Source organism: Asterias rubens, chromosome 22 (genome assembly GCF_902459465.1).
Source record: "Asterias rubens chromosome 22, eAstRub1.3, whole genome shotgun sequence".
NCBI classification, from domain to species: Eukaryota; Metazoa; Echinodermata; class Asteroidea; order Forcipulatida; family Asteriidae; genus Asterias; species Asterias rubens.
In genome coordinates, this window is record NC_047083.1 from 6,881,982 (window position 1) to 6,906,557 (window position 24,576).

General features: G+C 39.5%; 1 protein-coding gene across 9 annotated transcripts in view; it reads left to right on the forward strand.

The window, feature by feature from the left end:
• The window catches only part of LOC117304952 (myotubularin-related protein 13-like), a 105,088-nt gene that overhangs the window by 34,813 nt on the left and 45,699 nt on the right, over positions 1–24,576 (forward strand). For 6 of the 9 annotated variants that reach the window (XM_033789601.1, XM_033789606.1, XM_033789603.1 and 3 more), the window contains exons 5-20: positions 693–734; positions 4,789–4,894; positions 5,960–6,092; positions 6,520–6,628; positions 7,503–7,616; positions 8,324–8,515; positions 8,995–9,123; positions 11,921–12,019; positions 12,221–12,361; positions 13,771–13,959; positions 14,495–14,644; positions 16,652–16,720; positions 18,250–18,402; positions 19,022–19,308; positions 20,164–20,330; positions 21,399–21,472. In XM_033789601.1, coding sequence (XP_033645492.1) covers positions 693–734; positions 4,789–4,894; positions 5,960–6,092; positions 6,520–6,628; positions 7,503–7,616; positions 8,324–8,515; positions 8,995–9,123; positions 11,921–12,019; positions 12,221–12,361; positions 13,771–13,959; positions 14,495–14,644; positions 16,652–16,720; positions 18,250–18,402; positions 19,022–19,308; positions 20,164–20,330; positions 21,399–21,472 — 2,154 coding nt within the window. The remainder of the gene's footprint in view (positions 1–692; positions 735–4,788; positions 4,895–5,959; positions 6,093–6,519; positions 6,629–7,502; positions 7,617–8,323; positions 8,516–8,994; positions 9,124–11,920; positions 12,020–12,220; positions 12,362–13,770; positions 13,960–14,494; positions 14,645–16,651; positions 16,721–18,249; positions 18,403–19,021; positions 19,309–20,163; positions 20,331–21,398; positions 21,473–24,576) is intronic. The other 3 variants (XM_033789602.1, XM_033789604.1, XM_033789609.1) reach the window with 3 other exon arrangements.

The window sequence follows — 24,576 nt, forward strand, 5'->3', positions numbered from 1 at the left end:
AAAGTGACATGCATAGTTGTTCAACACAATTCTTCCAAAATTGTTGAAAACAAACCAAATATTTTTGAGTTACGTTTCCATAGCATCGATGAATTTTGATTGGTACCCATGTGTATAGGGCAGTTTCTGGCACATTTCAATAACATGTACATGTACATGTAGTCCTGTGGTCTATCCACAGTAGCGTCCTACAAGCGTCATACATGTATAAGCGCTCAAACAACGTGCACGCGAAGTTGTCACTTTTGGGAGCAATTAGCGCTAGGGGTTAGAGTTGAGAGGTATTGATACAGCGCACTGCCCGTGGTGGCAAGGACTGGCTGTATACATGCACATGGATGTAGTTATCCAAATAGGAAATAAATACATGCATGGGGATTGGTTTAAAGATCAAGCAGTTGTTGGATGAAAGACATGAATACTGCAGGTTGCATTTTTGAGAATCTTGCACCTATAAATTATAATGTACTTCACAGCACCTAGTAGGACACAGGTTGAGAATGGCTGAGAAAACTATAGAATGAACAAGTGGTTGCTTGTGGACATTGTAGAAGTTAGTGCATTTAAAAATTACACTCTACAAACCTGACTGCATGGGAGATTTTAAGTTTTGTGCACGGTAAGGTTGTGGAATCCCAACAACCCATGCACACATCTCATAGGTCTGACAACATGTGTTGGTTTTCACACAGAACTTGCTGAACGACACGCAAGAAAGTGTAGAGCATGAATGGGTAGGTGATCGTCATAATTCTATCCAGCTTCGGGGGCCACTCATACATTGAACTGCATTTCATCCATAGTACAGGGCCATATTGCTTTCCTTAGTTGACTTTCAGAGATGCTTTTTCAATGTTTCATGCATGTAGTTGGTTTGTGTTTGTGTTGCTGTTTGTCAAATTACATGTAGATCTCTGCAGAATGTTACATCTCTGTAGACTGTAAGCTCTGCAGTTGCTCTTAAAGTTGCTTTTGTCTGTCTGCATTCTGCGCCTAACAGCATTCTACACCTTCATATGAAGCAAACGCAATTCTTTTAATTATTTTCATTCTTTGAGAAGACTCTATACTCACTTTTGTTAACATTTCAATTTCTGAGCTGCAGAGTTACTACAGATTTTGCTGTTAACATGGCTAATCTGGTGTTAAACATGTACATGTACATGTATGCTGCATCCTGCTACTTCAGTCTGCTCTGTCTGCAGACAGTCTGCTCTGTCTGCGCTGTCTGCAGCAGACAATCTGCACTGACTACAGATGGTCTGCTCTGCCTGCAGACAGTCTACTCTGTCGGTAGAGAGTCATTCTGTCATGTCTGCAGACCATTAATACTTAACAATGAAGTGACAACTACAGAATGAATGCATAAATGTACACATACATGTATATACGTAGACTGCCGACGGTCTGCATTATTCTGCAGACATTCTGCAGAGTATACATTTATGTCTTTAGAATGGTACTCTACAGTCATGACAGTGTAAGAGAGTCTGCAGAGTGGCCTGCACACAGCAGTTTTTTACACTCTGCACACCCGATCCATCTGCAGGCTATTTGCCAAGTCATGTGACATTCTGCACCCTATGTTCATGTTTTTTAATTTAGCGTAACCATTCTCTCATCTTTCTTGCATAGAATTTGACGACAAAGTCATCTCACTTGCAATTTTATATGTTCCATGTTTTATAAAGCACTTCTCTAGCTGCTCTTAATTGATCAATGTAGTGCTTTTTATAACACCCCTTACCAATATTCTGCCATTTCATTGGTATAGAGCGCGTCACATGATATGTCTTAGTTTTACTAGAACACGGCCGTGTGATAGTGCATTGTTTGCGGTGTGATAGTGGATCGGTTTGCCATGCGCTAGTCCGAAGACTATCACATGCCGTGCAGTACCCAGACGTCCGTTGTGTGTACGAGGATGATAAATTAATAGTCTGTAATCATTTCGGATTACATGACACTACAGGCAGCACAGTCAAAGTTTTGCAATCTGTATTCGCGCCGTCCGTGGATTGTAGCATTCAGGTCTGTAACTTAATAGTACAGAATTGTTTGGGGTGTTATAAAACAAATATTAACTGCTTTTACTCGTGCAATTGTTAAAACTATGACTACCTCGGTGATCCCCGGAGCGTTTTATTTAGAAAATAGAACGCTCCACGGATCACCTCAGGAGTCTTAGTTTTAACCATGCGCTCGAAGCAGTCAATATTTGTATAATACTAACTGTTATAAGCCGTGTTCCCATTGGATTTTTTCTTCCGTTGCCACTGGAAAAGTTACCGTGGCTGGCGATAGTGTCATTCTACCTTGCGTTCCCACCTGAACTTATATATTCCGCAACGATTGCATAGCATCTTACAGCGTGGTTGTGGTAGGTTTACAGCGCTGAGCTGTTCCCATTGGACTTTTAAGCGGCCCGGTTAAGTTACCGTGGCTGTGCGAAAGTCTTCTCGACCACTTTTGACCTGATGGTTTTACATCTTGGTCGCGGTAAGTTGACAGGGTGGTCAATTTACCATGCTTCCCCATCGAATTAAATTCTACAGAAAAGTCAAGGTACTTTAGAAAAAAGGAGGCCAATGGGAAGCCGGTTTTACTGAAATGCTGCAAACTCCATTAATTTGATTGGCTTTCCATCTAACCAAGCTTTTCTTATAGTCCTTCACCAAATTTGTGGCTACATGTATGGCTGTTATGGCTGTATCACCAAGTCATCATGCGATGTTCTTAGCTTTTAGTAAAAGTCATAGCCATAGATGTACATTGTAGCCGCCAATTCGGCTGTAATTTTTGTTATCTTTTGATGGTTTTAATTCTTCCTGGTGCCTGGAAGTAAATTAGCAATCACAACTATAAGATTTGAAAAAGTTAAAAGTTTTTGTCACCGCTCTATTCTTCTAACAGTTTGCTGTATTAACACTGCAAAAAGCTTCATTATGTTTTTATGTTTACTGTCGTCACAGATCAAGATGGCTTGTCATTTGAAGAGATGATAGATGACAGATACATTTAATTTACTTCCATATTTATTTGCCGTGATGGGTTATTGTGTTTTTTAACAGGAGAAGAGTCTACTAAATAATAATAGTATACTATAATTTGAATATTGGTTCTTATATGGTTCTCACCACGGTCAAGTGGTCAGACTGCAGGGCCCAATTTCATAGCGCTGCTAAGCACCAAAATTTGCTTAGCATGACATTTGTTCCTTGATAAAAACAGGAATGCCATCCAAATTTCCAGTCGTTGCATGTTGCTTCTTACTGGTATTCAGCTGTTGTTTGCTAGTCCTGAAAATCACGTGGAAATTTGGTTGGCTCACCTGTTTTTATAAAGGGAGAAATTTCATGCTAAGCAAATTTGTGTGCTTAGCAGCGCTATGAAATTGGGCCCAGGACTTGCAATCACAAGCTGAATCCCCCAGCTAACCGCTGATTTCACAATGACTAGAATAAATATTGTCATCTAGTTTCTGAATCACAATTTCTTGATCCAATGTTTGTATGAGAGAGATTGGCTGTTGCCAGCTTGGCGTTTATATCCCCCTGTGGGAGTTTGCCGAGTCCCCTTGACGGAAGATCATCTAAACAAACATATAGCGTACATATTTTAGTAGCTTCATTGTGTACATCAAGGCACTTTGTGCAACATCATTATCCCTGTTAATATCAGGCAAACTCAGACCATTCCTCAAGTTTTCTCAGCTCCCTGTTGAGCTGACTTTCTTAAGCTGCTTAGATTAGCACAAAGGGGGATAATCCAACTTATTACCATCTCAGCCCCTTCATACCTTTAATCCCCTTAACACACCCGGGTTTAAAGAGAAAATCAAATTTTTAAAGAACAAATGTAGCTGGATTGTATAAAAAAAAAAAAATTGAACTATTCCACAAACCAAAGGTATACTTTGCCCTTAAATAAGATGCATTAAACTTATATTCCCTGGGAAATCAGGGGCCAGATCTAACAGCAATCCAAACAAAAAAACCTTGCGTTTTAAAATTATACAACATTTTTTTTTCTCCAAATCCATTTCCTACAGTGTTTTTTGTCTTCATCCGGGATGACCCATCTCTGATGATGTTAGTCTTGTGCAGTGTTATTTGAAATTTATTGTCTAAATATTGTTACAAACGATGCACTAAAAGCTAAAGTAGTAGTCCCGGCCATTTTTCTACCTTCTGCCAAGGTAGCAGTTAAAAAGCAGGGCAGTTCTTTTTATAACTGAGAAGTGTCCTGAATTCCGGGAAAAAAACCTTCTCCTCGGTAGTAGAATATAAAGCAAGACAGTTCTCTAAAGAACAAGATCTACCTGGCAACCGCAAGTAAACACAGACATACTGTCACCGCAAATCAAATGTATACATTTTGTTGTTATAAAACTGCATCGCCCAATTTTGAACCAATTTTACAGTAAAAAAAATGATGTAGGTGTAAAAGATGTAGTGTCTTCCTTTAGTTTTTGTCAACGTAATGCTGTTTAAAAGGCCAAATTATCAATAAGTCACCTCTGAACATTTCAGCTGAATACAGTGTCTACTTGATGGGAAAACAGCAATAAAATGTCACTGTATTGTCAAGGGAATTCCCTGTTTAGTGAAGTGACAGTAGGTACCATGTGCATCCCTGCATTCGCGAAGGGACACCAAGCCTCAGAAATCTGAGAAATGTGTTGGTATACAGTAAAAAGATTTCTCTTTATTCAAAATCATTTTAATTTTTTTAATGAAAAATTGTAGCGATGGAACTTTAACGTGAATTCTTTGTGGTTTTCTTCAGGTGCGATTCTCCATTGGTGCTGGGGATAGACAAGCACTACAGCCACCGCTCAGTGATACGCTACCCGTCACCGGCTGCAAAGTGGCAGTCCTTACACAGCAACTGGGTAAACACTTTAGGCCCCCCCCCCCCAAAAAAAAAAAAAGGTTTTGTTGTAGTTTGGAATTTGTTGCTCCTTGTCTCCTTGACTCTCACTTTTGCTTTTTTTGACAAACAGCAGTTACAATAACATACCTTTAAAGCCCCTTTCACACGAGAGCAATTTAGCAAGGGTCCCTTGCTTTATTATAGCATTGTTGTAAAATTTTACAAAATGAACCTCGTGTGAAAGGGCACAGTTTCTACACTGACCAGTGTCCCTTGTAAAATAGTGTCCAACATTGCTAAATTTTGTCTTGGATCGGTCGAGTTGGTCTTTGAAAAGCATTCTGTAACCGTTTGTTATAAAATCAATATGGTTAGAAAGATGTTGTAAAAGTAGAATACAATGATCTTCACAAATATGCCTCGAAATTGCGTGGTTTTCTGTTTACCTCATCGACTATTTATGGTATTTTTTACTCCCATAAATGGCTGACCGTGTTAGTTCGCGACCTAAAATGAAAACTGGCAATTTAGAGTGAAACTTGTGTGGATCATTATACTCTACTTTTAAAACATCTTTCTAACCTTATGATTTCATAACAAATGGTTTCAGACGCTTTTTATAGACCAACTCGTCCGATCGAAGGCATCGTGTTCCTTTAAAGATTTTCCAATGAAAGTGCCCTTTTCAAAATGAAAAATGGCCTTGTCCTCTGAAAGATGAAATTCCAGAAAATTTCACTCCAAAAATCTGAACCGAATATTTGCACGCAGGAAGAATAATTCCTACATAATCCCCTAATAATTTGATGCACAATAATCTTTTGATACACAATAATCTCAACTTAAAATATTGAGGCACAAAAACTGATTTCTTTTTACATAATCACATTAGTTCAAAGTGAAATAATTCTCAAAATGCTTCACACTACATCTACATGTACTAAATGTATCAAAAACTGTTTTAGGCTTCGTACCACGTTTTGTTGTTGCCATTTACCAAATGTGTGCCCTGATTTTGTTTGAGTTCATGTAAACGTTGGAAGTAAACTGACATTTATTTGTTATTATCCTTTGGTGTTTGCAGGTATCCGCAATGTACTGTGTCTATACAGTGCAGCCATCACAGACAACAAGATTCTATTTCACTCCAATAGCTACACACGGTTAACTGAAGCCTGCACTGCGTTGTTATCCCTGCTGTTTCCTCTCAAATATAGGTAAGAATGTTTGAAGAAACTACTTTAAAAAGTAAGGAGGGGAACACCCTAACAGGGTTCTCCACAGGGTTAAATTTTGTCCGGGCGCAAAACCAATCCTGCACTATCGTCAAATTGCGGAAACCATTCCTGCACTGTTATCAAATTGCGCAAATAAATCAAGCACGATTGCCAAATTGCGCAAATAAATCAAGCTTGATTGCCAAATTGCGTAAATTATTCCTGCACTATCGGCACATTGCGTAGCGCACCAACACTGAAAGGGGTCACAGGGGCCGTGGTGCGGGGGCCCAACGAGATATGGCCAGAATTGTAGCCAGGGCTATCTATCTAGGGATAAACAGCTCAGTTGGTAGAGCATTGGCACCTTCAGCTGGTGGTCAATTTCATCACTAACCCATTTATTTGTTTCCCTTCTCTCCTCTAGTTATGTGTATATACCAATCCTTCCAGCAGCTCTTACTGAGGTTCTTAGTACACCCACTCCTTTCATCATGGGTGTTCACTCATCATTGAGAAATGAAATGGCAGAATTGGTAAGTTTGCCAACTTGTCTCTGAAAAAATAAGATTTCAGTCATCAATGATGAACGAAATGACAGAATTGGTAAGAGAAACACATTTTAGTTTAGGTCGTTCCAAGTTTGCCAACTCCTTTCATCTTTGCGCCATAGCACCTTATAAACCGTTGCCCCAGTGCAATGTAAAGAAATAGATTTCGAAAGGAGTATGGGCTTTGCCCTGGTGTTCCTGGTTTGATTGGCAGCATCTTGTTCCACAACACCTAGTAAACCATTACATGGTGCTATGTAAAGAAATAGATTTTAGAACCGAGTGCACTTATCAAAAAGAGTAGGGGTTCGCCCCGGTGTTCCTGGTTTGATTGGCAACATGTTGCGCCATAGCACCTTGTAAACCGTTACATGTTGCTATGTAAAGAAATAGATTTCAGAACCCAGTGCACTTATCGGAAAGAGTAGGGGTTCGCTCCGGTGTTCCTGGTTTGATTGGCAGCATCTTGTTCCACCACACCTTGTAAACCGTTATCGGTGCTACAGTAAAGAAATAGATTTCAGAACCCAGTGCACTTATTGAAAAAAGAATGGGTTCGCCCCGGTGTTCCTGGTTTGAATAGCAACATCTTGCGCCATAGCACCTTGTAAACCATTACATGGTGCTATGACAAGGAATGGGTCTCATACTTAAAAACGTAGCTCCACATACATTGCAAGATAAATGCTACTGCGCTTAAACCACAGTATATGTGTAGTGTAATTATTATTAAATAGAGGTTAAAGCTGCATGGCATAGCGGTTTTTCAGATTTGGTTTGGAAGTTTATTTGGCTGTTTCTTTTGACTAAAATAAATGATTTAAAATTGTGCACCATTTTTTTTATTCCGGTCCAAAAGTTGGATGTAATCATAGCGGATCTTGACGGAGGTTGTATCAGTATCCCAGAATGCATCAGTCTGTTCTTGCCAAGAGAGGACATCCTGCAAAGGTCTCAAGATCATCTCACATTAGTAAGTTTTAATGTAATCTTAGAGCATGTTCTCCGCCCCCTATAGACCTTATGCACATGAGGTCATTGACTAGTGCAGTAAGCCTGGGCAACTAGTGTCGTAGTCCCGACTATTTATCGTATGAACCTGGCTTTAGTGTTTCAAATAGCTGTCATTCAGAGCAAGAAGCAAAATGGATCCAATCACTACAAAACATTATTTTACGCGTTAGACTTTACTTATGTGTGTTATGTGAGTGTGCGTCAGGATGACACACACGTTTTGGAAAGTTTTGGTTAAAAAAAAAACATTTCTTTTGTAACTAGAAAAAAACTTTTGTTAATGAAAGTACATGTAGGGTTGGTACATGAATTCATAAGGGGACATACATTCATTAGTGGAAGTACCCTGTAAATGGTTGGGGATGAGTAAGGGTGTGTAAGCAATACATAGGAAGCGTGGACCTGAAATAAAAAAACGGTAAACTCAAGCCAGAGTTCTGAAACACATACACATACAAAAAAACAATTTGTGTTTAGGGTGTCAACGTTTTGCTTTTAGACGTCCCCATTGGTTTTGTACACGAAATCGTATAGGGAATTCTTCTGTCAACTTGAATCCTACAAGGGGATGCTTTGGAAAAAGGGAATAATAGCAGGACCTCACAAACCAGATCCGTAAGGTTGTGTGAACTTGGGTGTAAATAATTGTTACTGTACTCTTTGTAGGTACTCAATCCAGAGTTGAAGCGAGCGGACCTAGCGTTCCCTTCCCCAGTGGATTCCAACACCAAGGCTGAGATAACAGATAAGGAGATCAGGGCCATCTTCTTGAGGCTGCAAGCCGAGCTGCTGATGGGGTACAGGTCTTGTTTAACATTAATCAGGATACACCCTGAGCCTGTCATCACATTCAACAAGGTGTGTACTGGGTGTGGGTCGAGATGGGCGTGGGTGGGGATAGGGTAGGCGCGTGAAGGGTCCTTAAGATATAGGATAAGGAGATCAGGGCTATCTTCCTGAGGCTGCAAGCCGAGCTGCTGATGGGATACAGGTCTTGTCTGACATTGATCAGGATACACCCTGAGCCTGTCATCACATTCAATAAGGTGTGTACTGGGTGTGGGTTGGTTTAATAGACTTTATGTACATGATGTCATTTGAGTAGAGCGCCCTTACCTAGAGGTAAAAAGGATTTGTCCATTAGCTAATCCTGTTTACTGTGCATACATAACTCTGCATTTTCAATGTTTCATCTTAGTTCAAACGAAGGTGTATTCTATTGTCCAAGTAAATTATATTCTATCTTGTCTATGATTGAAAAGGGAGGTGTCTTGGGTTAAATAATTTGTATACATTTTTATAAGAAATATTATTATGATTTTTTCTGCTTTCTCCAGGGTTTGTTCATGTTCCAACGGTCGTTGGTCGGTGAGGAATTCTTAAGTAAAGTTCTGGATAGCATGAGTTTTGCCGGGTACGTCAATGAGAAAGGTCCACCGTACAGGGTATGCAATATATTTGACAAGGTAAGAACATTCTGCGTGAAAGTTACAGTTGGGAATTGGGCCAAAATACTGCTATAGTTTTGGGTCAGTGTTTTCATTTGGGTAAATTTATGTATAAAGCTATGAGTAATGCATTGCCAAGTTGCATTAATTCACTTTTGACATTAACTTCAAACATTAATTCATACTATACTCGTAGTACTGCCAAGAAAAATCTGTTTGTTTCCCGCCAGAGAACAACATTATACCAAAATAGTCTTGTTCAACGTGGCATTATGTTTTGGAATGGTTTGAGCTACTCAATTAAATCTTCAATCACTAGAAAATAAAGTAAACAAACTTATTGATGCTTATTCGTATGTTTGAAGTATATTTTTAACATACTCTCCATCATATACTAGCCTCTGTCGTGTATTCTGTTTGTCTAGTCTGCCATGTGTTTTCTGTCTTCTGTATAGTATTTTATGTTGTTTGTCTGTGTCAATAGGTTAAGGCACAAAAGCCTCTGCTTCACCTAAACCTAGTTGTTGTCCTACTTTAAGTTTCTTAATATATATAACTATCTAAATCATTGTGAACTTTCATTTTTGTCATTTGCTTAGTTACTATGTATTACACCGAACTACTCATGCAGCAATAAAAATAAATATGTAAATGAAATGAAACTAGTTGTAAAGTATTTTGGAGCCTTATCAAGTAACTGGTTATTCCATTCAAACTTGAACATGCAGGCATGCAAACTTTTTAGCAGATCAGCTGATTTTTTTAAAATTCCTTCACAAGTGTTAAAGAATCACTGTACAAAGTCATGTATGATTGGATAGTTAGCTGTTTCGTAGCGAAGCACAGCGAAACAGCTCTTGTTTTTGTTAAAGTTTTTTTTAGCTGTTTCGTAGCGAAGCGCAGCAAAACAGCTCTTGTTTTTGTTAAAGTTTTTTTTATTAGCTGTTTCGTAGCGAAGCGCAGCGAAACAGCTCTTGTTTTTGTTAAAGTTTTTTTTATTATTGTTTTTTTTTTTAGCTGTTTCGTAGCGAAGCGCAGCGAAACAGCTCTTGTTTTTGTTAAAGTTTTTTTTATTATTATTTTTTTATTTTTTGTTATTTGTCTGATTCAGTACTCGCAATTTTTTGCATAGTTCCCAAAGAGCAATTGCAATGAAACTTTCAGGGATTGAAGGTTATGGTGCAGTAATGATCCTAAAGCAAGGATGTCATGATGACGTCATCAGCGGTCACGTGACGTCATCTTAAAGGTGTTTTATGTTAAATGTTTGAAAATCTATATCAAATCAGCCAAACGAGACCGTAGGTTTCTGTTTGCGGGATGTGGTAGGGATAAATTAGGTCTTCATTTTGTTTCGTGTGCGTGACCTCACATGACCTCTACTTCCGGTTGAAACGGGCAAAAAACGGAAGTGCCCTGTAACTCAAAAGTGGTAAAAGTTATGAAGTTGCTTTCCAAGGACGTACGTGTCTAGCAAGGGTGGGCAGTTCAAAAAATATTGATGACGTCACAAATTGCAACAGCGCCCTCTAGCGGCAGGTTGAAAACTCGTCAAAATGGACTTTTTGAAGATGTGTGGGGTGAAGTTTTTTGTAATCACTTCAAATTTTACACACACGTTAACTGTCAGGCAGCCATCATGTGTGTGAAGTTTCAGATCAATGACGTCATCGGGGGTCACGTGACGCGGCCTTAAAGGTGCACTTTTTGAACTAATATAACTCCCTAAGTGATTATGCGATCATGTTGAAACTTGGTAAGTTGTTGGATATTGACAAGTTCTTTACAAATGTGAAATGACGTCATGATGACGTCATCAAATGATTTTTTCCATTTTTGCACCTTTAAATCATAAAATGCTATCCGAACATGGTATAATCCAAATTATTTTTTTTAATAGGCTGGATTGGTCATAACTACTTTTATGCAAAGAGAATTTCAAATTAAGTGGACAAAAATTGAAAATTTTCTTAACGAAACAGCTCTGCATTTGTGCACAAATGCAATCGTGTCTAGTTTATTGTTGTTTTTTATTTGTCTGATTCAGTACTCGCAATTTTTTGCATAGTTCCCAAAGAGCAATTGCAATGAAACTTTCAGGGATTGAAGGTGATGGTGCAATAATGATCCTAAAGCAAGGATGTCATGATGACGTCATCACTGGTCATGTGACGTCATCTTAAAGGTGTTTTATGTTAAATGTTTGAAAATCTATATCAAATCAGCCAAACGAGACAGCGCCCTCTAGCGGCAGGTTGAAAACTTGTCAAAATGGACTTTTTGAAGATGTGTGTGGTGAAGTTTTTTGTAATCACTTCAAATTTTACACACACGTTAACTGTCAGGCAGCCATCATATGTGTGAAGTTTCAGATCAATGGCGTCATCGGGGGTCACGTGACGCGGCCTTAAATGTGCACTTTTTGAACTAATATAATTCCCTAAGTAATTATGCGATCATGTTGAAACTTGGTAGGTTGTTGGATATTGAAAAGTTCTTGTGAAATGTGAAATGACGTCATGATGACGTCATCACATTATTTTTTTATGATTTTTTTTTCATTTTTGCACCTTTAAGTCATAAAATGCTATCTGCACATTGTATAATCCAAAATATTTTTTTAAATAGGCTGGATTGGTCATAACTACTTTGATGCAAAGATAACTTCAAATTAAGTGGAAAAAAAAATTTCTTCACGAAACAGCTCTGCATTTGTGCACAAATGCAATTATGTCTAGTTTCTCTTTTTTTTACATAAATATATCAAGTATTGTGTGCACTCAAACTTGTGTTGATATCTCTTTGTGGTTGTTAGTTGGTGGCTAACATTGCGGACACTGTGTCACAAGAGGAAGGTCATCCAGAGAGGGCGCTCAAGAACATCCGCGACGTCGGTGACTATCTTTTCATTAATGTGAGTATGGTTAATTGTATGTCTTAACATAAATTCGGCAGCCAAAACAAACAGTTTGCATATTACAGAATTAAAGAAGAAATAAATAAGAAGAAAAATATGTAAAATTTGATGAACAAAATTGTATGATTTTTTCAATTTTTCAGATTGTTAAATGCTTTATGGATATTCAAGTTGTCTTATTCCTTTTTACCCCGACAGGAGAATCCAAGTAAGTCAGCGTATCTTGAGAAGATACCACGACCAACAGAGGGCGCCCACACGCGCATCAACCAGATGCCCTTTCCTCATCTTGACGAGACGCTGGTTGGGGACGTCATTGAAGACGGACTTAATAAAGCGGTTAGTATCTGCATACTCTAAACAACATCAAATCCATCTCCACTTAACCCCTTTCCAACCCCCCCTCCCCCACCAAGCACAACACCAACTCCAGTAGGATTGAGTTTTGTTTAGAGGGAAGTTACACTTTTATATTCCCTCTTACAATTAATTTGAAGCGCTTTGAGACACCCATTCGGGATTGAAAAAGCGCTATATAAACTCAAAAGATTTATTAGTTAATATTAATGGCACTAAAACCTTTTGGTTAGAAGCATACATGTACAGTCGCTTTCGAAAGTATTAATCATTTAAAAAAAATATTTCACTTTGAGGTTATGTTAAAAGATATCAGCATTCATTCCCCAAAAGTTGAATCTAAGAAGTGTTACTGCCAATAACGTTTCTCAGATTGTGTATGCCTAATACTGAGTAGGGATTATTATTCATGCGGGACATTCGCTTTGGATAGTCGGCGATACATGTATCGGGGTGGCACGGTTGGCTTGTGCGTAAAGCGCTCGCCTCTCACCAAGGTGACCCCGGTTCGATTCCCGGTCGGGGCCATATGTGAGTTGAGTTGTGCGTTGGTTCTCTGCTGTGCCACGACGGTTTTCCAGACTATCCGGTTTTCCTCCCTCAGGAAAAAATCAAACACTTTCGATCTTGGCTGTGCTTCGGGTTTATAATGGGTTGATGTGGCTGGCAGCTGAATGCGCCCTTGCATGCCTTTTTCTCGAACACGTTGTAGCCGCGTCCTTCGCAATTCAGCTCTAGAGCTGCGAGTAAGGACGATTAGCCCCCCAAATTATTATATTATTATTATTATTATCTCAAAAGCGCGACCACCATTCACATATTAGTCTTATTGTAGACATCTACATTTATATAGGATTACAATACTCAAACGGTTCTAAAAACCAAACTTATTCATTGCTGTTGAAGGGTCTACATGTATGTACTTTTTTCTAACACAAAACACAATGTCCACAGATTTACATTAAACTCTCACAGTTTGAAGATGATACATGTAAGAGTAGAAAGTTTCCCTTAAAATATTGAGAAATGAGTGAAACAAGTCACAAAATAGTTTACGTATTAGTCTTAGCATGTACATAAAACGTATAAACCAGTTATGGTACATGTACAATGTATGTTAAGGTAAAATATCATAACTGGTCAATACGTTTTTACCGAGACAAAAATTATTTTGTGACTTTTTTTTACTCATTTCTCAAAAACTACAGCACCTCAGTAAGTAATATTTGAAGGGAAGCTTTCTACTATCATTTTCTTCAAACCCTGTAAGTTTAATGTAAATCTGTGGACATTTTGAAAAAGTACCCACATTTTTTAAGGAAAAGGAGGTACATGTAAGGAAGTTCTTGTAGTCATATTACTTAATGTGATTCCTTTCTTTACACCCCCAGATCTTGCAGAGCTTGAACCAGAAAGCAAGCAAAGTGAGACACCAGAAAGCGCAGAATGTACCGCTTGGAACCAAGATCAGCCGATATGAAGATCGTATGAACGCCATTAATAATAGCGCTAGGAGGTTAGAAGTCCTCAAGACTTGTATTGGACATATATTCGACAATAGGATCTTAGATGCCAAGAAGGTAAGAAAGTTCATGGATATCCATTAAAGGCACTAGACACTATTGGTAATTACTCAAAATAATTATTAGCATAAAAACCTCTTTGGTAAAGAACTGTTGATAGTATACAGCATTGTGAGAAACGGCTCCCTTTAAAGTCATGTAGTTTTTAGAAAGAGGTAATTTTAAAATTAAAATTCTTCAGGCCTGAAACCTTTTTTAGGCCCCTGAAAGCACTCAAATTTGTGCAAGGTTGTTTTTGTTTGTTCTTTCATTATGACCTTCGATGTCCAATTGAGTTCAAATTTTCACAGGTTTGTTATTTTATGCATATATACATTTGTACATGTATACACCAAGTGAGAATACTGGTCGATGACAATGACCCAATGTGTCCATGCCTTTAATGATATTTAAGGGGATATGAACACCAAGCTGGCAATAGCCAATCTCTCTCATACAAACATTGGTTTAACGTATGTGATTATGAGAAGCACAAATCTTGTTATTCTTATTTTTATGGCTTTAATCTTTAATATTTATTTGTGTGTTTCAGCTGTTCCCTGCAGTACTACGGTCCTTGAAGAGTCGTATTACCAGACTAGCCTTGGTCAGGCGGCTGGCTCTACATGTGCAGGAAAACCGAGCTGTTCTAGAACAGCAGCAATTCGACATGGTTGTCAGACTCATCAATTGTGCATTACAGGTAAACCCAATGATAATAATAAAATAATAAAACGACTTTTATATGACGCCTTTAACCCCCCAGAGGATCCCGAGGTGCTTTACAGTAGGTTAAAAATTGAAGCGAGTTGAGAAAATCCTTAACAATTTAAGATTGCGGCAACAGAGGAAAACTTTGAAGCTCGTAACATGAAGGGGATGCATCTTTTTTTTCTTCAAATTTCAATGGTATCATGATATCATATTGCAGGCTGGCATAGTATATCATTCAAATCCACAGTGAATGAAATAGAAGCGTTAAGGCCCGGTCACACTGCAGCGATAACGAGAACGATAACGATCACGACGCAGAGAGAACGCATTCTATTGATTGAATTGCTCCATGCAGAATACGCACACGCTCATTCAACCAATGGAATGCGTTCTTTTTGCGTCGTTATCGTTATCGTTCTCGTTATCGCTGCAGTGGGACTGGGCCATTAGACTGTAGAAGGACTATGTGTTGAAATTAGGGAATAACAGTGCGAGTACCCGGTCTTCACTGCGTGGTAATGACCGGGTTGGTGGCTGGCGCTGTTCACGGACCGAGCCGGAGGCGAGGTCCGTGAACAGCGCCAGCCACCAACCAAGGTCATTACCATGCAGTGAAGACCGGGTACGAACACTGTTATTCCCATCAATAAATACCTTTTTTTAGCATTTTAAACGGCTAAAATGTTCAAAATTTTGTGACTTTTCTCTCGGCGGTACTTCCATACATGTTCAGGGGCCATATTTGAGCTTTTGATGGTTCCCATCTCTTTCGTGCATTAATCACATTACTGATCTTTGAGACCAGTGACTCTTTCAAATAATGATCTGTTCAGCGCCTTCACTGGGGTCAAAGGTGGCAAATGATTGGACGATAGCTGTTCCTTGTGCATTAAAACACGCGCATGAGCTCGGCGTCAGTTTATACGCGCGCACATGTTACACGCGCGCACTCCAAATTTATACATTTTCAGCGCGAAGTTGCAATGTAACTAACAGGGATATAAATAAGCGTGCGATACAGTGCAATGCCCAAGGTTTACACAATGTATGCTGATTTAGTGGCCACTTATTCGCTATTTTCCAAAGCCAGTCTTTATACCACCGTTAACACTCCTACACATCACCGGGTTTTGACCAATCAGAGACTTGAAACCGTCCAAGGTATTTATTAATGTTATTTACCTGAGATTGTTAATAATTTTGTTAGTGACTCAGTTCGCCTATAGCTGTACCCAGGACCACCTAGTATGGGCTAGCCTCTGGTTCAGGGGGGACATCTTTTATTAAGGTGTTAAGACCAACAGTGTGAATGCAGACATGCCAACCTGTATGCATTTTGCGTACCATGCACACATTTTCACCCCTGAGTACGGTGGTACGAGATATTCTGAGTGATCATTATGCGCTTCGATAAAAAAGAGGTGGTGCTTAGAATTATTTTTTAAATTCTTACTCTGCAGCATATTGCACACAGCACCTTGTAAACCATTACATGGTGTTATGTTAAAGAACTGGTCTGATACTCCAAAAGTTAGCTCCACAACACCTTGCAGAAAAATACTGAATCTTGAAGTGCCTTGAACGTCACTGAGTGGATAAATACTGGCTTCTTATATAGCGCGCATATCTGTCACTTAGTGACGCTCACGGCGCTTTAACATACAGTATTTTCCTGCAAGGTATGTGGGACTACGTTTGAATTATGAGATCTACTCCTTTTACATAGCACCATGTAATGGTTTACATGATGCTATGGCGCTTGATGCTGCCAATCAAACCAGGAAGACCAGGGCGAATCCGTTCTCTTCGCTAAGTGCACCAGATTCTTTTACACAACACACGGGAAGCATCATGGTTAAGTGTCTTTCTTAAGTGTCACGACTGGGACTCGAACCCACACTCTGCTGATCAGAAACACCAGAGCTTGAGTCTGATGCTCTTAACCACTAGGCCACGACATGCGATTTATTATTATATTTTGTTGTGTTTTGTCCAGGAGGATTCATCGAGTGAAGAGTACAGCCTCAGCATGGCTATGCTACCACTGATAACCGCTTTCTGCAGAGTAAGTTTCTACTTGTACCTAAATAAAATTCCATTAAAAATAAAGTATTAAAACGACCATTCAGTACATGGTTGATAATTACTCATATTGATTAGTTAGTGAGTAAGGTTTGAATAAGGTCTGGTTTGTCTATAGCTGTACCCCAAACCACCCAGAACGTGGTAGGAGAGCCAGAAGTACCCATTTAGTCCTAAACATTTTCTACCATCGTGTATCCCATTTTTTCCTTAATAAAAACCACCCCAAAATCACCCAGAAGAGAGTAGCAGAGTCTGCATTAGTACCAAGAAGTACCCATTCTAAACTTTTGCTGTACTCCATTTTTCCTTGACAGAAACTATGCACTGGAGTGATTCAATTCACCTATAACTGTACCCAAAATCACCCAGATCAGGGTAACAGAGCCTGTATTACTACCCAGAAGTACCCATTCTATACTTTGCTGTAGTCCATTTTTCCTTGACAGAAACTATGCACTGGAGTGATTCAATTCACCTATAACTGTACCCAAAATCACCCAGATCAGGGTAGCAGAGCCTGCATTACTACCCAGAAGTACCCATTCTAAACTGATGCTGTATTCCATTTTTCCTTGACAGAAACTATGCACTGGAGTGATTCAATTCACCTATATCTGTACCCAAAATCATCCAGATCAGGGTAGCAGAGCCTGCATTACTACCCAGAAGTACCCATTCTAAACTGATGCTGTATTCCATTTTTCCTTGACAGAAACTATGCACTGGAGTGATTCAATTCACATTTATACCCAAATTCACCCAGAACAGAGTAGCAGAGCCTGCATTAGTACCCAGAAGTACATGTACCCATTCTAAACTTTTGCTGTATTTCATTTTTTTTTTGACAGAAACTATGCACTGGAGTGATTCAATTCACCTATAACTGTACCCAAAATCACCCAGATCAGGGTAGCAGAGCCTGCATTACTACCCAGAAGTACCCATTCTATACTTTGCTGTAGTCCATTTTTCCTTGACAGAAACTATGCACTGGAGTGATTCAATTCACCCATACCTGTATCCAAATTCACCCAGATCAGGGTAACAGAGCCTGCATTACTACCCAGAAGTACCCATTCTATACTTTGCTGTAGTCCATTTTTCCTTGACAGAAACTATGCACTGGAGTGATTCAATTCACCTATAACTGTACCCAAAATCACCCAGATCAGGGTAGCAGAGCCTGCATTACTACCCAGAAGTACCCATTCTATACTTTGCTGTAGTTCATTTTTCCTTGACAGAAACTATGCACTGGAGTGATTCAATTCACCTATAACTGTACCCAAAATCACCCAGATCAGGGTAACAGAGCCTGCATTACTACCCAGAAGTACCCATTCTATACTTTGCTGTAGTCCATTTTTCCTTGACAGAAACTATGCACTGGAGTGATTCAATTCACCCATACCTGTATCCAAATTCACCCAGATCAGGGTAACAGAGCCTGCATTACTACCAAGAAGTACCCATTCTAAACTTGTCCTGTTTTCCATTTTTCCTTGACAGAAACTATGCACTGGGGTGATTCAGTTCGCCTATAGCTGTACCCAGGACCACCCAGTATGGGCTAGCCTTCGGTTCTGGGAGACGGCTTTTTATCAAGATGTGGAGATCAATATCAGGCAGTTGTACATTTCTGAGTGTGACACCAAGTGTGACGTAAGTCTACAAGTTATCTTTAATTCCAAGTACCGTACTCTTTGGCTTATAACCCGCCTGGCGTATAACCCGCCTGGCGTATAACCCGCCTGGCGTATAACCCGCAATGCCCCAAAATATAAAAAAAAAGATTTAGGTGTCAGCGTATAAGCCGCCCGGTGTATAAGCTGCAGTCTCAAGTGCATGTTTTTGGTCCTTTGTGGCGGTGTGCAGTGCAGCGCTCTAGACGGGCATACAATAGCGTGTCGGGCTGACCCACTATCGTAAAAATTCTGACATTCTGACACTTTATTTCGCGATACGCTATAAAAATAATCAGGAATGTTTTGGGGGGTCAAAATCAAAGTATAAGTCGCAGCCTATAGGCCGATGAACGAAAGAGTCTTTTCTTTTTGTTGTGTATCGAAAATAATTTAAGACTGACTCTGCTGACTTCCCTCATTGTTGGACTTTCAGCTGGGCCATTAAGTTTGGACAAACAGATTCATCAATGCCTGGGGAGTTTATCTATTCTGATTGGTCAAGATGATATCTTGTGGCCATTTGTAAGTTTGCGCTATAAACATGGTGAAGTATTTACAATAGACAAAGCTCAAATACATTTGTTTTGATCTCTCAGTCAAATGACACCTTCACTGAATCACCGAGCAACTCGGCCAACGGATTCATCACGTCCAGTGAGCGCTCACCTCTCGAAATCGCCGCCGAGCAACTCAGACTATGGGGGACGCACAATCGGGACGAACAGGACAAAATGGTACAGAACGAGGAGAGCATCGTCTATAGTCAAGCAATACATTACGCTAATCGCATGGTGTGTATGAGAGTTCCACTGGATATACAGAGGGGTCTGAAGAATTCTATTTTCATGGATGGCGAGAGTGGTAGCAGCAAATTAAGTAGCAGGTGAGTAGGCTGTTTACCTTCAGCACAATTGCAGCACAATCGCGTGTTTTCTAAGTGTTTCCAAGGTGTTATCCAGGGTGTATTCAAGGTTTTACCCAGGTTGTTTGAAGGTGTTAACCAGGGTGTTTTCAAGGTGTTGTGTAGGGTGTTGTCTGGGGTGTTTTCAGGGTGTTATCCTGGGTGTTTTCAAGGTTTTATCTAGGGTGTTTTTAAGGTGTTATCCAGGGTGTTTTCAAGGTTTTATCTAGGGTGCTTTTAAGGTGTTATTCAGGGTGTTTTCAAGGTTTCATCTAGGGTGCTTTTAAGGTGTTATTCAGGGTGTTTTCAAGGTTTTATCTAGTGTGTTTTTAAGGTGTTATCCAGGGTGTTTTCAAAGTTTTATCTAGGGTGCTTTTAAGGTGTTATTCAGGGTGTTTTCAAGGTGTTGTCCAGGGTGTTTTCACGGTGTTATCTAGGATGTGTTCAAGGTGTTATCTAGGGTGTTTTCAAGGTGTTATCCAGGTTTTTTAAAGATGTTATCTTGGTTGCTTTTTAAGGTGTTTTCAAGGGTGTTTTCAAGGTGTTATTTAGGGTGTTTTCTAAGTGTATTTTTTGCTTTATAATTTTTATTTTTTTAAAAAGATTTCAGAGTTGTCTGTTTTTTTATATAAAACATATATGTGTCTTTCAAGTCTCGTCTAAGTGTTTTTAATTGTTTTAGGAGGTTCTTTTTAGGTGCTTCCTGAAGTGCCATTTGATTGTTCACTAAACCTTTTTAAAGTTATTTGTAGGTGTTTTCTGATTATTTTCACAATTTTTACTTTGTTTGTGCTTAAAAATGTTGGTTTAACATTCACAATTTCTTGTTTATGGCAGTAGCGTCAGTGGCAGTGACAGTTACAATGCAGAGAGCACATTTGAAAGTGACAGTCATGACGTGTCACACCAAGTAATAAAGTTCATCAGTCGGTTCGTAGACAAGGTTTGCACGGAGGCTGGAGTTGCATCAGAGCACCTCAAGAACCTGCATGCTATGATCCCAGGTCAGTCAAACTTCATTGTGTAGAGTTAGTTTGTGTCCGGTACCGCTTGGCTTGGCCTATACATTCTGGTGATTGAGAGATCGGCTTTGGCGGGACTTTCTTTGGCTCAATGCTGTAGGCCTGGGCCCAATTTCATGGCTCTGCTTACCGCAAGCACAGAATCGGCGCTTACGTAAGCAGGGAATTCTGTGCTTACAGCAAGCGTATTTCACGGGTTAGCAGCGAATTTGGGCTTCTGCGCGTGCGTACTTCACGTTACTAGGCATTCTACGCTTACAAGGCTAGTGCAGAAATTCGGCGCTTGCATGTAAGCGGGAATCGCGATCGTAAGCGCAGAATTCGGCGGTAAGCAGAGCCATGAAATTGGGCTCTGGTCGTGGTTGTGGTTTCCCTCCTGTTGTTAAAATTAGCCTTCACTGGTTATGTTCATGTTTATTATTGTTTTGTTTTACATTGTCTCTGCTGCAGTTTGAACATCTTTTTAGATTGATTTGGCGCATTACAAATACCTATTTTGATGATTATTATTATGAATGGTAGCCTAGATTATAAGAACAAGAGGACGCACTGGTAATGCTGCGTGCTAAGCTTGGGTGATACTACGAAATTATTGAATATCGCGATACTAATTTGGAAACGATTTCGATATTGGATCGATTTTGTTTTAATCGAAATATCGATATATCGTGATATATCGCGATATCGATTATCGCGATGTGTTTCCTAGCTGAGACATCTTGCACCCCATAGGTTTGGAGTAAAACCAGAAGAATGGGTCATGAGAACACCTCTCTTATGCTATGACTGTCTCTTCTACAACTTTCACTGGGAGTTTGAAGACTGATGATGTCAAATTAAATTAATCGCGATAATATCAAATATCGCGATATATTGTTTACGACATATCGTGAATAAAATAAAGCGATATCGCCCAAGCTTACTGCGTGCACAGATGTGACGTAACCGCAAGTAGACATGGGCATCCTTTTGTAAAATGAATGTTGGACTTTGAATTTAAAGTACACGCAGTGTTCAGCTTTCATGTCGCCCTTTTGTTTGTCTCCTCAGGTATGGTTGCAATGCACATAGAGACGCTAGATGCTGTCAATAGAGAGAGTAAAAGGCTACCTCCAATCAAGAAGGTAAAATATTGCTGCTTGCTCCTCTATCTCAAACCTACAAATCCCCAATTTCTCCTAATCAAGAAGGTAAAATATTGCTGCTTGCTCCTCCATCTCAAACCTACAAATCCCCAATTTCTCCTAATCAAGAAGGTAAAATATTGCTGCTTGCTCCTCCATCTCAAACCTACAAATCCCCAATTTCTCCTAATCAAGAAGGTAAAATATTGCTGCTTGCTCCTCCATCTCAAACCTACAAATCCCCAATTTCTCCTAATCAAGAAGGTAAAATATTGCTGCTTGCTCCTCCATCTCAAACCTACAAATCCCCAATTTCTCCTAATCAAGAAGGTAAAATATTGCTGCTTGCTCCTCCATCTCAAACCTACAAATCCCCAATTTCTCCTAATCAAGGAGGTAAAATATTGCTGCTTGCTCCTCCATCTCAAACCTACAAATCCCCAATTTCTCCTAATCAAGAAGGTAAAATATTGCTGCTTGCTCCTCCATCTCAAACCTACAAATCCCCAATTTCTCCTAATCAAGAAGGTAAAATATTGCTGCTTGCTCCTCCATCTCAAACCTACAAATCCCCAATTTCTCCTAATCAAGAAGGTAAAATATTGCTGCTTGCTCCTCCATCTCAAACCTACAAATCCCCAATTTCTCCTAATCAAGAAGGTAAAATATTGCTGCTTGCTCCTCCATCTCAAACCTACAAATCCCCAATTTCTCCTAATCAAGAAGGTAAAATATTGCTGCTTGCTCCTCCATCTCAAACCTACAAATCCCCAATTTCTCCTAATCAAGAAGGTAAAATATTGCTGCTTGCTCCTCCATCTCAAACCTACAAATCCCCAATTTCTCCTAATCAAGAAGGTAAAATATTGCTGCTTGCTCCTCCATCTCAAACCTACAAATCCCCAATTTCTCCTAATCAAGAAGGTAAAATATTGCTGCTTGCTCCTCCATCTCAAACCTACAAATCCCCAATTTCTCCTAATCAAGAAGGTAAAATATTGCTGCTTGCTCCTCCATCTCAAACCTACAAATCCCCAATTTCTCCTAATCAAGAAGGTAAAATATTGCTGCTTGCTCCTCCATCTCAAACCTACAAATCCCCAATTTCTCCTAATCAAGAAGGTAAAATATTGCTGCTTGCTCCTCCATCTCAAACCTACAAATCCCCAATTTCTCCTAATCAAGAAGGTAAAATATTGCTGCTTGCTCCTCCATCTCAAACCTACAAATCCCCAATTTCTCCTAATCAAGAAGGTAAAATATTGCTGCTTGCTCCTCCATCTCAAACCTACAAATCCCCAATTTCTCCTAATCAAGAAGGTAAAATATTGCTGCTTGCTCCTCCATCTCAAACCTACAAATCCCCAATTTCTCCTAATCAAGAAGGTAAAATATTGCTGCTTGCTCCTCCATCTCAAACCTACAAATCCCCAATTTCTCCTAATCAAGAAGGTAAAATATTGCTGCTTGCTCCTCCATCTCAAACCTACAAATCCCCAATTTCTCCTAATCAAGAAGGTAAAATATTGCTGCTTGCTCCTCCATCTCAAACCTACAAATCCCCAATTTCTCCTAATCAAGAAGGTAAAATATTGCTGCTTGCTCCTCCATCTCAAACCTACAAATCCCCAATTTCTCCTAATCAAGAAGGTAAAATATTGCTGCTTGCTCCTCCATCTCAAACCTTCAAATCCCCAATTTCTCCTAATCAAGAAGGTAAAATATTGCTGCTTGCTCCTCCATCTCAAACCTACAAATCCCCAATTTCTCCTAATCAAGAAGGTAAAATATTGCTGCTTGCTCCTCCATCTCAAACCTACAAATCCCCAATTTCTCCTAATCAAGAAGGTAAAATATTGCTGCTTGCTCCTCCATCTCAAACCTACAAATCCCCAATTTCTCCTAATCAAGAAGGTAAAATATTGCTGCTTGCTCCTCCATCTCAAACCTACAAATCCCCAATTTCTCCTAATCAAGAAGGTAAAATATTGCTGCTTGCTCCTCCATCTCAAACCTACAAATCCCCAATTTCTCCTAATCAAGAAGGTAAAATATTGCTGCTTGCTCCTCCATCTCAAACCTACAAATCCCCAATTTCTCCTAATCAAGAAGGTAAAATATTGCTGCTTGCTCCTCTATCTCAAACCTTCAAATCCCCAATTTCTCCTAATCAAGAAGGTAAAATATTGCTGCTTGCTCCTCCATCTCAAACCTACAAATCCCCAATTTCTCCTAATCAAGAAGGTAAAATATTGCTGCTTGCTCCTCCATCTCAAACCTACAAATCCCCAATTTCTCCTAATCAAGAAGGTAAAATATTGCTGCTTGCTCCTCTATCTCAAACCTTCAAATCCCCAATTTCTCCTAATCAAGAAGGTAAAATATTGCTGCTTGCTCCTCCATCTCAAACCTACAAATCCCCAATTTCTCCTAATCAAGAAGGTAAAATATTGCTGCTTGCTCCTCCATCTCAAACCTACAAATCCCCAATTTCTCCTAATCAAGAAGGTAAAATATTGCTGCTTGCTCCTCCATCTCAAACCTACAAATCCCCAATTTCTCCTAATCAAGAAGGTAAAATATTGCTGCTTGCTCCTCTATCTCAAACCTTCAAATCCCCAATTTCTCCTAATCAAGAAGGTAAAATATTGCTGCTTGCTCCTCCATCTCAAACCTACAAATCCCCAATTTCTCCTAATCAAGAAGGTAAAATATTGCTGCTTGCTCCTCCATCTCAAACCTACAAATCCCCAATTTCTCCTAATCAAGAAGGTAAAATATTGCTGCTTGCTCCTCCATCTCAAACCTACAAATCCCCAATTTCTCCTAATCAAGAAGGTAAAATATTGCTGCTTGCTCCTCCATCTCAAACCTACAAATCCCCAATTTCTCCTAATCAAGAAGGTAAAATATTGCTGCTTGCTCCTCCATCTCAAACCTACAAATCCCAATTTCTCCTAATCAAGAAGGTAAAATATTGCTGCTTGCTCCTCTATCTCAAACCTACAAATCCCAAATTTCTCCTAATCAAGAAGGTAAAATATTGCTGCTTGCTCCTCTATCTCAAACCTACAAATCCCCAATTTCTCCTAATCAAGAAGGTA